The 16099-nt window shown below is 31.7% G+C and overlaps 1 protein-coding gene across 1 annotated transcript; it reads left to right on the plus strand.

Annotated features, from left to right (window-relative positions):
- Positions 1-1091: 1091 nt before the first annotated feature.
- LOC144845353 (nardilysin-like) lies at positions 1092-16093 on the plus strand. The gene is made up of 27 exons (XM_078702622.1): positions 1092-1208; positions 1631-1904; positions 2026-2107; positions 2587-2687; positions 3316-3442; positions 3789-3884; positions 4158-4280; positions 4918-4975; positions 5084-5157; positions 5495-5564; positions 6065-6142; positions 6634-6754; positions 7079-7137; positions 7315-7369; positions 7576-7680; positions 8189-8345; positions 8624-8674; positions 9121-9240; positions 9579-9781; positions 10357-10481; positions 11442-11601; positions 12411-12623; positions 13148-13200; positions 13316-13399; positions 13908-14115; positions 14345-14440; positions 14767-16093. The coding sequence occupies exons 1-27, from the start codon at positions 1162-1164 to the stop codon at positions 14959-14961; spliced, it is 3135 nt and encodes a 1044-aa protein (XP_078558748.1). The 5' UTR covers positions 1092-1161; the 3' UTR covers positions 14962-16093.
- Positions 16094-16099: the final 6 nt, after the last annotated feature.

Consider the following 16099-nt stretch of genomic DNA (forward strand, 5'->3'; position numbering starts at 1 on the left):
AGGTTTATATTTTATTTTTTAAAACAATAGATATTTTTAACACTGGGTTATCCTTTCAAAAATAATATTACCACTATGTGGTTTTAGAGCCTTTGGTATTTAAATACAATTGCAAATTTATATCATAATCTTGCCAAAGCTATTTTCACAACAGTATGTTCTTTTATAAAATAACAATTTATTGCACCAAATTTCAAATGATTATTTTTATTGTAGAAAAGTATGATTAATTTACCTAGTATTATATTTCTATTGAAATATATAAGAAAAATAATGTATTAATGATAATATTTTAGTTAATTTAGTAGATTTATATATAATTATTACTTATTTGAGTGCTTATTACAATATATTATAATTTTTGCAATAAAATTATCAAACCAGCATTGGGATGGGTGGTGCTGAAATTTGGGTGTTAGAAGTACTCTTTTTTTTATTGGCCATTTTTTGTCAGCCCGTTTTTAATACCACTCCTTTTTATCAGGCTTTTTTTTTTGCCCTAATTGTCCTTTTTTAATGGTTCCGTAATTTATAAATAAATGTTCACTATGATGAATTTTAAAGTCTGCTAATGTTAGGCTAAGTTTGAACTGAATTTATATGGTGCGTTGATGAAACCTATGTAGGTGCAGGTTGCTTCTAAACTGTGACAATTGGCCTAGACTTCTCTCAAAAGAATTTGCCAATTGATCTTAGTTAATTAAACGTTTACTCATCTATGTTCATAATCATCATAATAAAACCGTTTTTAAAACTGTTTTCAATCATGATAACAATCATATGCTAATTCTATATTGTGTGTATATACAATGGTGATGATAAAAATGTATTTGTACAGATATAATTTTTAATTTAACTACCATTTTAATAAAGTATAGTTTTGAATTAACACAATTGCAATAAATTAAATTATTAATTACTTATGTCTATAATCTGTATTTATTTATACTTGGTTTAGTTGTCTTTTTTTTTAATAGAAGAATATTTTATTACCGTTAATTAAATTCAAGACGTCAGATTCAGTAAAGATAGACAGTCGCACTTGAAGGCACTCTAGGCGTTCCATATGAACCTTCCAAAATTGCAACACATGGCTCTGCAGCTGTGTCGTGTGCGAGTGAATTTCAGCAATAAAAGGCATTTAAATTACACACATACGGAATGGCCTCGCAACTTTTGCAGTCTCCAAATGATTTTAAAAAGTATAGGTCGGTATTAAATTAATTATGTGTATTTTTTTAGGTATATATAGGCTAAGTTATTTTAATACTGCCTAGGCCCTCTAGCCGAGGGAAATGTATAGTAGACAGCTCACCAACTAGGCCTACAGGCAGCAGGATGACAGGCAGGGAGGCCAACAATGAATGGTGTTCATCGACCAGAGGCTTAGCTCGCCCACTGCGCGGCATAGAACCACAAATTCATGGCAAGCCAAAAAGGACAAATATTGATCATATTCATTTCAAACTGCAAAGTGTTTTTATGTTAGGCCTATATTATGAGCAATTTAAACGATTTACCCAACGTCACTAGGCCTAGCCCTAGGACATAATAATACACTGATAGATATTACACTATGAAATTTCCTTTAAAAAAATATTAAAGTGTTCTCACTGTAATTTGGTTTCAGAATAATACAACTACCAAATAACCTAGTGGCAATTGTGATTTCTGATTTATCATCTGATACCACATCTCCCAACACAACAACTGAACAAAAAAGAGACACCTGTTGCAGCAGTGACGAAGAGGTTGAGGATGGTGCTGCAGATGGGGCTATCACCGATGAAGAGGATGGCGGTTCTGAGGTTGAGGAGGATGTAATGGATGATGGAATGAAAAGTGACAGTGATGATGAAATGATGCCACGTAAAAAGAGACTCAAAGGAGCGCAAGATAAGTTGGTTAGTTTTTTAATATTTAGATTCTAATTTTAATTAAATTAATTTTCATTTTTTATTTTATTTTTTAGCTATGATGATATTAAATAAATGGTTTAAAGAAAATAACCTGTTTTTCTTTCAGGCTTCTGCCGCTCTGTGTGTTGGTATTGGCAGCTTTTCTGATCCACCTGACATCCCTGGACTAGCACACTTTCTTGAACATAGTATGTTTCATTGAAAAATGTACCAATATTTGAATTATTATTGTATACATAGACAATTGTAAACTTCTACTATCATAGATGTAAAGCTCTGTCTACACTATCAAACTTTATGGGACAAAAAAAATGTGATGTGCCCATACATGGACATGATGATGTCATATTACTACCATATTTGAGCATATCACTACCATATTTGAGCACATCACACTTTTTTTGTCAAACTAGTTTAATAGTGTGTAGACAGAGCTTTGCAATCCTATCTAATTGTGTTAAAAGAATCATGTCAACATTATTTTACTGCAGTAACATACAAGAACTACAATAAACAGTGCATAATGATTACTCCAAAAAAGGTTAAAGAGAAAAAAAAAATGTAATTACTGCAGTAACTGCAGTGGAATAATTTTGACAGGTCCCTAAGTTTACAAAAACAAAACATAGCACATAGAAAACGTGTTCCTTTCATATCATATTTCCAGTGGTATTTATGGGAAGCAGTAAATATGAAGATGAAAATTCATTTGATGCCTTTATCAAACGTCATGGGGGAAATACAAATGCTTCAACTGATTGCGAAAGAGTAAGTGTTTGAGAGTTTATATTCAAAACAAACACACTATGACACAGTGACATGTGACCTCTCCAGCATTACATTCATGCTTCTGTTAATATCTACCTACCTATTTACCCTACACAATACAGAAACAATTCATCATTGAATTTAAACATAATTGTCCTGTTTAGTTTTCTATTACAGTAGAACCCCTTAAGAGGACACCTTCAGGACCCAACAAAATGTCCCTTTAGTAGTGGTGTCCCCTGAATAGAGGTGTCCCAAAGGAGGGATTCTGCTGTATTTATTATGACACACCTATAGTAACTGTATCTTTGTCATTTGATTGGTTGATTTATAACATGTGTTGTCATTTATTTGGTTTAAGATCAAAATGTATCCTTGCCATTTTATTGGTTTATTTCATATCTGATGCTGTTGATTATTTTGTTTTTTAAATTGTAAAAAATATACCAAATAACATTCATCTTTATTTTTCAATTTATGAGTCGTTTAGTGTCATACTTAACTCACCCTTGTTGAATAGAATCTTTCAACTTTCAGGTTGAATTTTCTTCCTATATTCAACTAATAAACATTTAAATGTTTTGTCTCAAGAGTTCATCGTGAATGATAATGTTTGTTGTCGTTTCAGACGGAATTTGAATTTGATATTGACAGTAGTTTCTTGCGTGAGGGATTGGATCGTTTTGCTCAGTTCTTCATCTCGCCATTGATGAAAGAATCTAGTACAGATCGTGAACTAGAGGCTGTTGATAGTGGTAACAACATGTTTAAAACATCTATATTAAATTAGTATTATTTTCAGTATTTTTTTTTATGAAAAACGCATTTTTAAGTCATTCTGATAGTCTATCTATACTTTAAGCAATGACATTGTTAATGCTTTTATACTCATCTGGATAAACTATGCAATGAAGTACAGTATGCGATTACCCCTCAACAAATGGAATAATCCACTGAACCTGAATAATTTTGAGGGATTCTGGGTATTGCCCAAGTTTTCATCAAACAATATTGAAATATACTTTTTTCACTTGTTTGTAACAAATATACGGTCATACAAAAGCTCACATATTTATTGAAATTCACAATTTTTAACTACAGAATTTCAAATGAGTCTTCCAGCAGATCATTTTCGTAAACAGCAGTTATTTGGTTCTTTCACTAAAGAAGGTCACCCACTTGGAAAATTTATGTGGGGTAGGTATGCTTTTACAAGTTAATTTGAACTACTGTGTATGGTATGAAATTGCTTATTAATTAACAAAAAATGGCCTACCTAAAGCTCTGTCCACATTATCAAACTAGTTTGACAAAAAAATTACTTACTAATTGTGCCAAAATATGGTAGTGATATGACATCATCATGTCCATATATGGGCACATCAAATTTTTTGTCACATAATGTTTGATAGTGTAGACAGAGCTTAAGAAGACTATGGACAAATATAAATTATACCCCTTTTTTTGTAGGTAATAGTACAACATTAAAGGCTGATCCAATTAGCAAAGGTATTGAGGTACATAAGAGGCTCCAGGAATTTAGAGAGAGAATGTATTCCAGCGATTATATGACTCTTGCTGTACAATCACCAGGTGAGGAAGATAAAACTTATTAACCTCATGGGTATTCATGTCGTACTGTAGATAATAACCTGGTGAATTTTTGATCCTTCAAGTCTGGCTCATTTTATGAAAACCTGCTTTTAACAATGTTAGTTGCATTTGGGCTAGTGAGCGGCCAAGCGGTTTAATACAGTGGAACCGTAGCCATAGCATCGGCATCATGGTTCGAGGTTCGCTTGCTCCATTGTTCTGGTGGTAGAACGAGTCTTCTCGGATAAGGAATATAAACCGTAGGTCCAGTGTACATATCTAGCTCATGTACACTTAGTACATCTTTTGAGACGAGTAGAGCGTTACCCCGGTGTACTAGTACACACACAACCACTAATCATAACTGGGCCCTCTGGGAGACCAGTCTTTGACTGAAGAGGTCACCCAGTACAAATAAATAATAAATAAGTCCTCCACAGACTTAAGTAATTTTAAAAACTACAAAATTCAATTCATCTTTAAATCGGAATTCAAATCAAGTAATAACACATATACATCACCTTCCTAGAAAGACGGTTAAGGCAGATCTTTGCTTTCGCTATTAATGCACCATCTCGCTTTGCTAGTTCACTAGTTACTTATTTCTTAATTCACTCCAATCAATTTTGGTTTTCAGAAACCTTGGATACATTGGAAGAGTGGGTTAGAGAATCTTTTTCAGATATTCCATCAAAGTTAGTAAATATATTTTATTATAAAATCATGTCTTCTTCTAAAGGCTAGATTCAGAACAATCCAAATGATTAGGAAGAATGTTTCATGCAATTATTTTGTTCTTTCAGTGGTCTTCCAAAGCCTTCGTACTCTATATACCCAGATCCCTTTGTTCCAGAAAAATTTCACAAATTGTACAAAAGTAGGTATGAAAAATATATTGTAAGCTAAAGGAGTTATGTTTGGCCCTTGTTTGTGTTTCTGACTGAACAAAATCTACAAACATAGCAAATGTTTCTGGATGGGTAATGCTAGGTGGAAAGTTTCTGGACAATAAAGGCTAATTGGAAAGTTTCTGGACAATAAGGCTAGGTGCACAGAACCATCTACTGTAGGTTCTTATATGTTAACACACCACACATACACATTGATATAGTAGCTAAAGTATTGGTTTGCAGACCTCAGTTAACTTTCATTTGTGCTGCAATTGTTTGAAGGGCTATCTAATAATACATAAGTTCTCAATTCTTTTCCTCTAGTCGTACCTGTAAAAGACGCAAACCAATTGGAAATAACATGGACCTTTCCTTGTTTGTTTAAAGACTATAAGTAAGTAGTATAACATTTTGATGTTATATGTGGAGATACAAAATTTGCCGATAAGAATTTATTTGTTTTTAGGCACAAAGATGTATTGTCCCCCTGAAAAAATAATTATTAAAAATTGTTTTGTTGAATATGCTATTTTAATGTCACATAATAGTTATCCACTTTTATAAAAAATTAAATTTAAAAAAATGTATCTGTAATTTAATTTAAAGCAAAAAAAATAGTCAAATTGGCTGGCAGCCACTGGATATTTGGTTGAACCATTTATTTTGTCATTTTATAAGTGAAAACATTATTTTTTTCAGTTTTTTTTTCTACGGAAGTGATTAACGTTTAATATTAAAACTACAAAATAACCTATTCAAAGTCTGATTTAATTAATCTTCATTTTTCATGTTTTGGGGGGACAATACATCTTTAAAGCTTCTATTTGCTTAACAATAAAAAAAATACCAGGAAATTAATACAATTTATATATGCTTCAATATTTTTTTTTTCAGATGCAAGCCATTACAATATTTGTCATGGTTAATAGGTCATGAAGGGAAAGGCAGTATTCTAGCAAGGCTCAAGAAAAGGTTGGTAATATACAGTATTGTTCATATATAATGAATATTTTTGGATTCTTAACATGGAATTTGATATAAACGGTAATAATCTATATTGATATCATAGATCTATTATCTATATTAACAGTAATTAATCTATATTTGTTACTTTTGCCAAGTATATAGTATTTGCTTTGTTTGTTTCTTAACACGATACTGTCCACAATTTTTAAGTTATCTAGAATTTTGTGGGTGTTAATAGGTATATACTTTCAGAACATGCCTATTGGTTTTCAGGAAAATGTATATATTGGTCACGTCACAAAAGCTTATTATATTAAAATCTTACTTACTAGCTGTATCTTTCATACAAGATATTAAATAGCATGCCCTCTCTATTCTTTTAACATGGACCAAAATATCAAGTAGTGAGCCCTCTCACTCCAAATAATGTTTTCCCTGATATATTTTGTCAAGTACTTCACTCGGTTTCTGAGTGCTTCTTTTATTTATTTTTTAAGGTCCCTGGCTCTGAAATTATTTAGTGGCAATGATGGAACAGGTTTTGAATACAACCAAACATGTTCAATATTTACTATTAATGTTGAACTATCTACAACAGGATTAACTAATATTGATGAGGTATACATTTTATATTTATTTGTATTTTAGATATGTATTTTATTACAGTATCTAATTTGTGTATTTCTATATAATTTAATTAATGATTTAAATAATTATACATAAGATAAGATAAATCTTTATTGTCATGAACACAACAAGGCGAACATGAAATTGGTTTTCCTTGATGCTTAAAAACACATACAATATATAAAACATTAAAAATATCAATACAATACATTAAAACATTTTTTGTTTGTTAATAATGTTGAATACACTTCATAAATCAATTCCTTGTTTCAACCCTTATTAAATTATAAATTGTATATACTTTTCTTGGGTTAGGTTGTATCCACAATCTTTCAATATATCAAGATGTTGCAGAAAGCTGGGCCACAGAAGAGGTAAGTGCAAATGTGAAAATCAATGGAGGCTAGTGCAAAAAGACCAGATCCAAAATGAGTTAACAAAATAGCCAAACATTAAATTTAGATTTATAATTTCATCACTCATAATACTATATTGAAATTGTACTATACCTTTATAATTTTATACTGTAAAATATATCTTGTATTTTTTAGAATATTTGATGAGATAAAAACAATAGATGACAATGCTTTCAGATTTCAAGAAGAGGTAGGCCGAGTGAAGATAGTAATATTATTTGTAGATAACTGAAATAGTCTATTCCAAATATCAGTTAAAACATTGCTTGTCATATACAACTCTGTTTTTTAGGCTCTGTGTTCATACATATGTTTTCTATTCAATTCATTTGAACTTCTATTATGAAACACTATCCCCAAAAGAAAACTTGTCTAATATTTTTCTATCATATGTAGATGGACGCAGTTGATAATGTTGAGCTGATTGCAGATAATATGCAAGAGTACCCAATGGAACATTATCTCACCGGTCACCAGCTTGCGTTTGAGTATGATCCAAAAGTAAGTGTATTATATTGTAATTCTGTTATTGTCCTAGGCACCAACCAGGAGGTGATCTATCAGCCTAATGCACTTGTTAATTGTATGACGCACTGTATGACCCCAGGGGTGCGTCATGGTATACATAAGGTATGACGCACATCGGACAAATGACGCACCTCTCCCAGGGGAGGTAATACAGTTGACAATAAAGTGCAGGACACTGAACAATCATATGGTAAACATGAATTACTGTTTACAATTTGCAAATATTCCTAACTTTATGCACAATGTTCCAATGGGTTATTTATATTTTATTCCTTTCAACAAACAAATGGATGGGGAGCGGGTGTCAAGAGTACAGACACTGCTATCACTGGAAATGGTGTGAAACTTTCACAACATTAAAAGAAAATTACATGTAGAATTATTAAACAAAATTGATTAAGAATTATGAGTCCAGTAAACATCTGTATTTAATTTATTTATAATTAAATCAATTATTATCAATCAATTTAAATTTCTGTAGGTGATAACTGAGTGTCTGTCCGGTCTGACGGCTGAAGCTGCTAATTACTTGATGTGGTCAAAATCATTTCAATCATCATGTGATCAAGTGGAGCCATGGTATCAGACTGCCTACGGAATTGAACAAGTGCCTTTAAAATGGATACAAGACTACCATGGTAAAAATTTTATTTTTTTTATTGAAAGCTGATCTTCAATTGGTAAAACTATGCCTTCACATTTTATATTTTATCGTGAAATGTTACTACTTTGCACATCTAAAGTTCTGTCTACTTTGTGATGTGCCCATATATGGACATGATGATGTCATATCACTACCATATTTGGAAATATCACTACCATAATTAGGCACATCACACTTTTTTTGTCAAACTAGTTTGATAGTGTAGACAGAGCTTTAAATGGGATATAAAGGAGTTTTCTTTTATTTTGACAGATAGTGAAATTCATCCTGATCTGCACCTACCTGCTCCAAATATTTTTATTGGTAAGTTTTAAATATTAAAAATATAAAGAAATTGCACTAATGAAGAGCTAGTGTTGCCCAAAAACTTTTCTGGCAGTTTTACTTTATTGTTTTGATTTAGCTTTTTGTTTATTTTATTTTGTATCTCCATTGAAATCCAGCCACCATTTTTTGAGTAATTTGCATTGCATTTAAATATAAAGAATATAAGACAGTATATGTATTCAAGATTATTAAATTGTTTATATTGGTTAATGAACTTAAACCGATACAATACAGTAAAGCTCTGTCTACACTATCAAACTTTATGTGACAACAAAATGTGATGTGCCGATATGGACATGATGATGTCATATCACTACCATATTTGGGCATATCACCACCATATTTGAACACATCACACTGTTTTGTCACATAAAATTTGATAGTGTAGACAGAGCTTAATACTTGTTTGCTTCAATTTTTAGCTGATGATTTTAACTTGAAAGTCGATGATGACGCAACCAATCAACATCCCATAAAGATACTGGATTCAGACAAAGGATGTGTATGGTATAAGAGTGACAGGAAGTTCAAAATACCAAAAGGTAATAGAAAACATTTGAAGTTTCCATGCTACAGTGAAAATATAATTGTATTTATAATTGTAAAATAATAATGTAAAGTAAATAAACAAAATTAGCCTTTTTGTTAACGTCTTTATGCCTGATTATTTATGGAGATATAAATTACATTTAACTAAAGCTTTGTCTACACTATCAAACTTTATGTGACAACAAATTGTGATGTGTCCATTTATGGGCATGATGATGTCGTATCACTACCATATTTGACCATACCATTAGGGGCACATCACATTTTTTTGTCACATCAAGTTTTATATTGTAGACAAAGCTTTAGTTTACCATTGTTTAAATTTGTTTAGGATTCATCTATGTATACTTAAAAAGTGAGCTAGTGAACCAGTCAGCAATGTATCTGTGTCTTTTTGACTTCTTTGTTACCCTCCTTGAGCATAACATGAACGAAGTAGCGTACAACGCCGAAGCTGCCGAGTTAAACTACAGTTTCCGTACGGAAGAAACTGGCTTAGTTATCAGAATGAGCGGATTTAATCATAAGCTTTATGTAAGTAGTTGGAAGAGTTAATGTGAATGGACAACGAATACAAGCCATTCATTTTTATTAATTTTGTGGTTTAGCCTCTAAATCTATACTACTATTACTAACAAAATATACAACATAATTATGACATTTAGAAATGTTGATTACTACTTGTGTTGAACTTTAATGTCAGTTTGCCTACCATAGCATCGTAATTTATGTATGTAAAAAAATGGCAGCGATTGTGAACTTTGTTGATTTGTATGGAAGACTCAAAGAATAATGATTACTTACAAATTTTGCACAATCCTAGGCAATTTTTTTCCCTCCGTTCCCAGTGGCTTAACGCAGAGGCCCCTGGTTTAGGAAACCTAAGTGACCTTCCAAGTTCCAACGCTGGAAGCCTTGGGCGTTATTGGCTTTTTTCAGCATATTTTAATGCCTGTTTTTTTGTCTGGGCACTGCTCAGGGGCCTCCTGAAGCTCCGGGGCCCCTGGGTTTAGCCAGTGAGCGCTCATAGCAGTCACAGCACTGTCCATGGCAACAACAAAAATAGTGACACTACCCAAACTGCATGCAAATCTCTTCTTTTTTTTCAGTTACTGTTTGACACAATTCTTGACCACATTGCTAACTTCTCTGTTGAAGATTTAATGGATGCTGTCATGGAGTCTATGCTACAATTATATCATAACCACATTATAAAACCAAGTAAAACAAACAAGTAAGTATAAATACTACTAATAATACTAATTACCAACAATATACTGAACTGCTAAACTGTATACAGGAACCCTAAACAGAATTTAAGTGTTTCTGCTGTTGTTTCTGGTTTTAAAAATAAAATAATATATTGAGAATAAGATGATAAGAATAAAAATACTAGTATAACTGTGTGTAAGTTCTATTTATTTGTTGTTAGCCAAACAATTTATTTCAATGTAAATGTTTTTTATATGTTTTCAAATGACAATAAATTTACTTACTTAAACTGCCTTTCTAATCATTGTGCAGTTTAGCCAGTTTCAAGCCATTGATGTGATTGTGCTGAATGGAGGTGGACAGGATATCCACGTTTAAAGTCTTTTACCCAACCTGAAGCTTATTTGATAGCCTAAAGGCCCATTTACACTAGGACGATAATGATCGACGATAAATAGACAAATATGCATTTTTCTTTCATAAAACAAACAAAATCTAATAAGTTTTTATTCTAGAAATAAAAGAATTTTAAAAAATAAAATATAGGATAACAATCCATGCTTCCTTTGATGAAAATGATATTTTCACACAGCCAATCAAATGTCGTCATGATTAGTAAGAGCAATAATATCGTGACAATACAATTGTTTTTATTGATCATGACGTCATTTGATTGGATTTTAAACAATATTATAAGACAGCATAAATGATTATCCTATAGTTCTGGAACGAAAACCTTTCTTTCTTTTCTTTGTTATATGTAAGAAAAATGCATGCTTATCTATTTATCGTCGATCATTATCATCGTAGTGTAAATGGGCCTTAAACCATAGAAAACTTTGGGTACCTCTTGTATTTTTCATCCACCCCTATTATCCCTGTGATACCCACCCCTACTACATATTAATTTGTTTCTTTATTTTCGTACCACAAGGCATTTACAACAGTTATACTGATTGATGAAAATCTTATTTTATTCTAGTGACATCCGACTGCAAATCTTACAAAAGGTTAAATGGATCCCATTAGACAAGAGGAAAGCCTGCCCTCAAGTTACCAAGGATATGGTGCAACAATTTGCTGCCGACTTCAGAAAGAAGATGTTTGTAGAAGTTCTCGTACAAGGCAACTATACGCAACAGGTATATACAGATAATTTTCAAATAAAATACATTTCAGTTATTTCAGTAGTTAGTAGTATAGTATTACTATTAGATTAAACTATTACTTATTTATGGCCAGCTTTGCTCAATATATGTGACATTTTGAAACAATAAATCTTTATGATACTATATTAAAATGTAAATACCCGCACCAGGGCGAACCCCATCCCTTCCCTCTATCTGGAGGTGGTTTAATATTGTTTAAAGCATCCAGTACAATTTTGATCATTTTGATACCCCATGTTAATGGATGTGTGTAAAGGCCAATTTACACAAATATTAGACAAGCAGTAACTAATAAAAATATAGAATCTATGTTATTCTTTCTGACCATTTACACACAACACGGAGTGGATGGGCGGTTTCCGCTCAGAATAGATGCAGATTCTACATGGGACAAGCCACAAGGTTTTCCAATTACCGTTATTGATTGTCTGTGTAAATTGGCCTTTATAGTAAAAATGTGTTTAGTGGACAAACTGTCTCTCTCTAGATATCTAGTATTTTTGATGTTCTTATATGTTGCTTTTAAAATGTTGTATCCCTGTAGTATTCATGTCTGTTTTTAATATATTGATTGTTTTAAATAATATAAATATTGTATATAGTAATAATTTTATTAATATACATTTTAACATTTTGAAAATGTACTTATATTATTTCCATTTTAATTGGCAAAATTAAATTGAATCTTGAATCTTGCTGACATGCTATTACACAATTATTAACTTTTACCTACTAAAATTATATTTCTTTCTCGATACTCTTTATTCCGTTTTTTTTTTCAGGAGGCAATTGAGTTCCACAGCAAAATATGCAGCAAGTTAAACTTTGATGCGATAGAATGTCAACCGACTACAACAGTTACTAAGATTCCTCTTGGCAGCACAGTATGCAAGATAAAAAGCTTCAACACAGAAGATACAAACACTGTTGTTACAAACTACTATCAACAAGGCTGTGGGACCATCTATAAAATTACACTTATTGAACTACTTGTTGTAAGTATATAGCATTTCAATTTATACTTGGAGGCTTTTACAAAGTCTCCAGTCTTGGACATGGAATATAACTCTGTCTACACTATCAAACTTTATGTGATGTGACCATATATGGACATGATGTCATATCACTACCATATTTGGTCATATCACTATCATTGTGGGTAACATCACACTTTTTTCATCAAACTAGTTTTATAGTGTAGACAGAGCTTTAGATTGGTGAAACTATTGCTTTAAATTATTAGTAGGATATCCTAGAGTCTACAAGTTTTCTGGTCAGTCACCAGACCTCAAGGAATGGCCACATGTATTTTTTTCAGGCTAGTTTAGTATCCTCTGAATATATTACTATTATTTTCGTCTTTTGTATTTTCTGTTTAAATATATGTTTATGTATATTTCATGTAAATTGAAAATTCACATGGATGACCATATACAATTTGTCATGATTTCTTGAGTTTTAAAAATCATTTTACTCTCTCAAGTCTGTAAAAAGTTTTTTTTTATTTTGTATGTCATAGATGCTGATGGATGAACCATGTTTTGATTTTCTCCGTACACAAGAACAATTGGGGTAACTTCAATTATTTATTTGTCATATTTTAATACCTTATTAGGTATATTAAGTATTGCCTTTTTGCAATTATCGTATTGTTGAAATCAATATCACATTTGTTTGTCTCTTCCAGGTACAGTGTTCATCCTACCTGCAGGAGTAGCTTTGGTATCATTGGATTCTCTGTTACTGTCACTACGCAAGCAACTAAATTCAGGTAAATAATATATCATTGTAAATTACACATCGAAATAAAAACATACATCATATGGTTTGTATTTACTAGTCATTCTCAGGAAGTTTTTTTTCAACACACAGCTAAGCACAGGGCATACATTTACAGGATTTAAACAAACACATGCTTTATAAAATGTCATAAGGCTTGGTTATGACGCTGTTTTGGCCATATAGAAAAATCCTAGTGAGTGGGACTAAATACGACCACTTGAGATTGTGTGAAACATTGTGTAAAGCTCTGTCTACACTACCAAACTAGTTTGACAAACAAAAAATAGTGTGATATGCCCAAATATGGTAGTGATATTCCCAAATTTGGTAGTGATATGACATCATCATGTCCATATATAGGCACATCACATTTTTTTGTCGCATAAAGTTTGATAGTGTAGACAGAGCTTAATGTAACCATTATGTATTTTTATATCATTGATAGTGTTTGGTTTTGATAAATGATTTTAATTTATTTTTTTTCTAATTTCTTACAGCGCTCTTCATGTAGATCAGCGGATAGAGGCTTTTCTGAAGCATTTCCGTGAGAAACTGGAAGCTATGACCGACAAAGAGTTCCAAACACAAGTGGATGCTCTTGTAACATTGAAGCAATGTGTAGATTTAAATCTAGGTGAGGAAGTCAACAGAAACTGGGGTGCTATACAAAGAGGAACTTATGTGTTTGATGTGCTGGAGAGAGAGGTTTGTTTATTTGTATACAAGCATGTTTATGTACCAACTCTACTTAATAAATTAAACACTTAGGCTAAGGGAAACAATTAACATTTTAAAAATCTCTAATGGAAATAATTAAATATTTATTGAGTTAAGTGAAATGCTTAATATTTAAGATTATTTGTATTTTGTTAAGATAAAGCTCCATGTGGAGATATAATTACAACACAAATTAAGATGCCTTTGTTATTTAAAGGTTAAAGTATTAAAGACTGTAAAGCAGAAAGAGATACTTGATCTACTAGATGAACTAGTGTACGAAGGAAAGAGCTGCAGAAAACTCTCAACACAGGTATTTCCATTTCAAAATATATATACCAATATTATTGATGTTTGTGGTTACTGATTACTGGTGTAGGTGTAATTCTTCCTACTGTTTATAGAAAGATTCCAGTACTGTATTTAGTTAAATGCTATGATACAGCAGTACATTTTTGTCACACACTGTATCATAGGAACAATGTACACTGTATTTACCCTAACCTTAAAATTATTCCTGGATACGTTAAGTAGTCCAGCCTAATTTGTTTGTCCTTGATTAGCATTCTTTAATTAAAATGTAATTTTTGTAATGAAAGGCAAAATATTAATTCAATATTGATTTACTTTTTATAATAGGTTGTTGGATTTGGTGATCAGGAAGACAAACTGACGTCTTCTGGAGATGCACGAAAGCAACTCAACGGAGTAACCAACAACCATGTTGATGATATGCAAATTAGCTACCTGTCATGTGATGGAAATGCTATAATGAATATTCATAAGTTTAAGGAATGTTTGGAAGTATATCCTGTCACAGTGATTAATCAATGATGACAAATAAGATAAATAACCTAGTAGATACATGTGTTTGAATTTACTCATTTCCAAAAAAAATATGTTTATTTTAATAATACTATTAATATACTATTAATATTATTTATTCCGAAATTAGACGCCAGAAAAGTGAAATATAGACATGTTCTGCAGTAAAATCACACATGTTAGGCAGTAGGGTATAATTTATTAATTTCTATCTATACGTCAATAGTACGCTTTATTTGCCTGTGCCATTAAACAGAATTCAGGAGTACAGTCGACATTGTAGATAGGAAGCAATGGTGACCTGTGCCGATAAGGACCATACCAAATATTGACTATCGGCACAATATATTATTTTACATGCATGCAAGGATTCAGGAGTACAGTCAACATTGTCGATAGGAAACAATGCTATTCATGGTGAACTGTGCCGATAAGCGCCATACCAAATATTGACTATCGGCACAGTATATTATTTTACATGCATGCAAGAATTCAGGAGTACAGTCGACATTGTCGATAGGAAACAATGCTATGCATGGTGAACTGTGCCAATATGCACCATACCAAATATTGACTATCGGCACAGTATATTATATTACATGCATGCAAGAATTCAGGAGTACAGTCGACATTGTCGATAGGAAGCAATGCTATTCATGGGGAACTGTGCTAATAAGCACCATACCAAATATTGACTATCGGCACAGTATATTATTTGACATGCATGCAAGGTCGACAGTGCCAATAGCCTGATTCAAAATAGTCCCGATGGATAACGCTTTGGTTGCTGACCTGTAGTCAGTGTTCTTAATTGTCTATGACTTGTATGACTTCCATTGCTATTTCTTTTACTGTGCCTATATTATTATAAAAGTCAGATTTACATAATTTAAAGTGTTATTCATTACTTAAGTTTATTTTAATAATCAATGTATACCTAATTTCAAACCAATTTTTAAAAGCAAATACAAAATTGTATTGTAATTTTTAATTACTGCTAGTTTTTATTATTTTAAGGGTTTGTATTTAGTTTTAAATCTATTTGGTTAAGATATGATAAATTCTACAAATTGTTTCCATAAGAGAAATGTTGTAATGCAAGAAATGAGTACAATACACAATAATTCTATTTATACATAAGGCAAAT

This window comes from Antedon bifida, chromosome 6 (genome assembly GCF_963402885.1).
Source record: "Antedon bifida chromosome 6, ecAntBifi1.1, whole genome shotgun sequence".
NCBI lineage: Eukaryota > Metazoa > Echinodermata > Crinoidea > Comatulida > Antedonidae > Antedon > Antedon bifida.

Coding starts and splice junctions, on each gene's coding strand:
- LOC144845353 (XM_078702622.1), top strand. CDS start 1,162: ATGGCCTCGCAACTTTTGCAGTCTCCAAATGATTTTAAAAAGTATAG. Junction 2,108..2,586: donor AGCACACTTTCTTGAACATA/GTATGTTTCATT, acceptor TCATATTTCCAG/TGGTATTTATGGGAAGCAGT. Junction 4,976..5,083: donor TTTTCAGATATTCCATCAAA/GTTAGTAAATAT, acceptor TTGTTCTTTCAG/TGGTCTTCCAAAGCCTTCGT.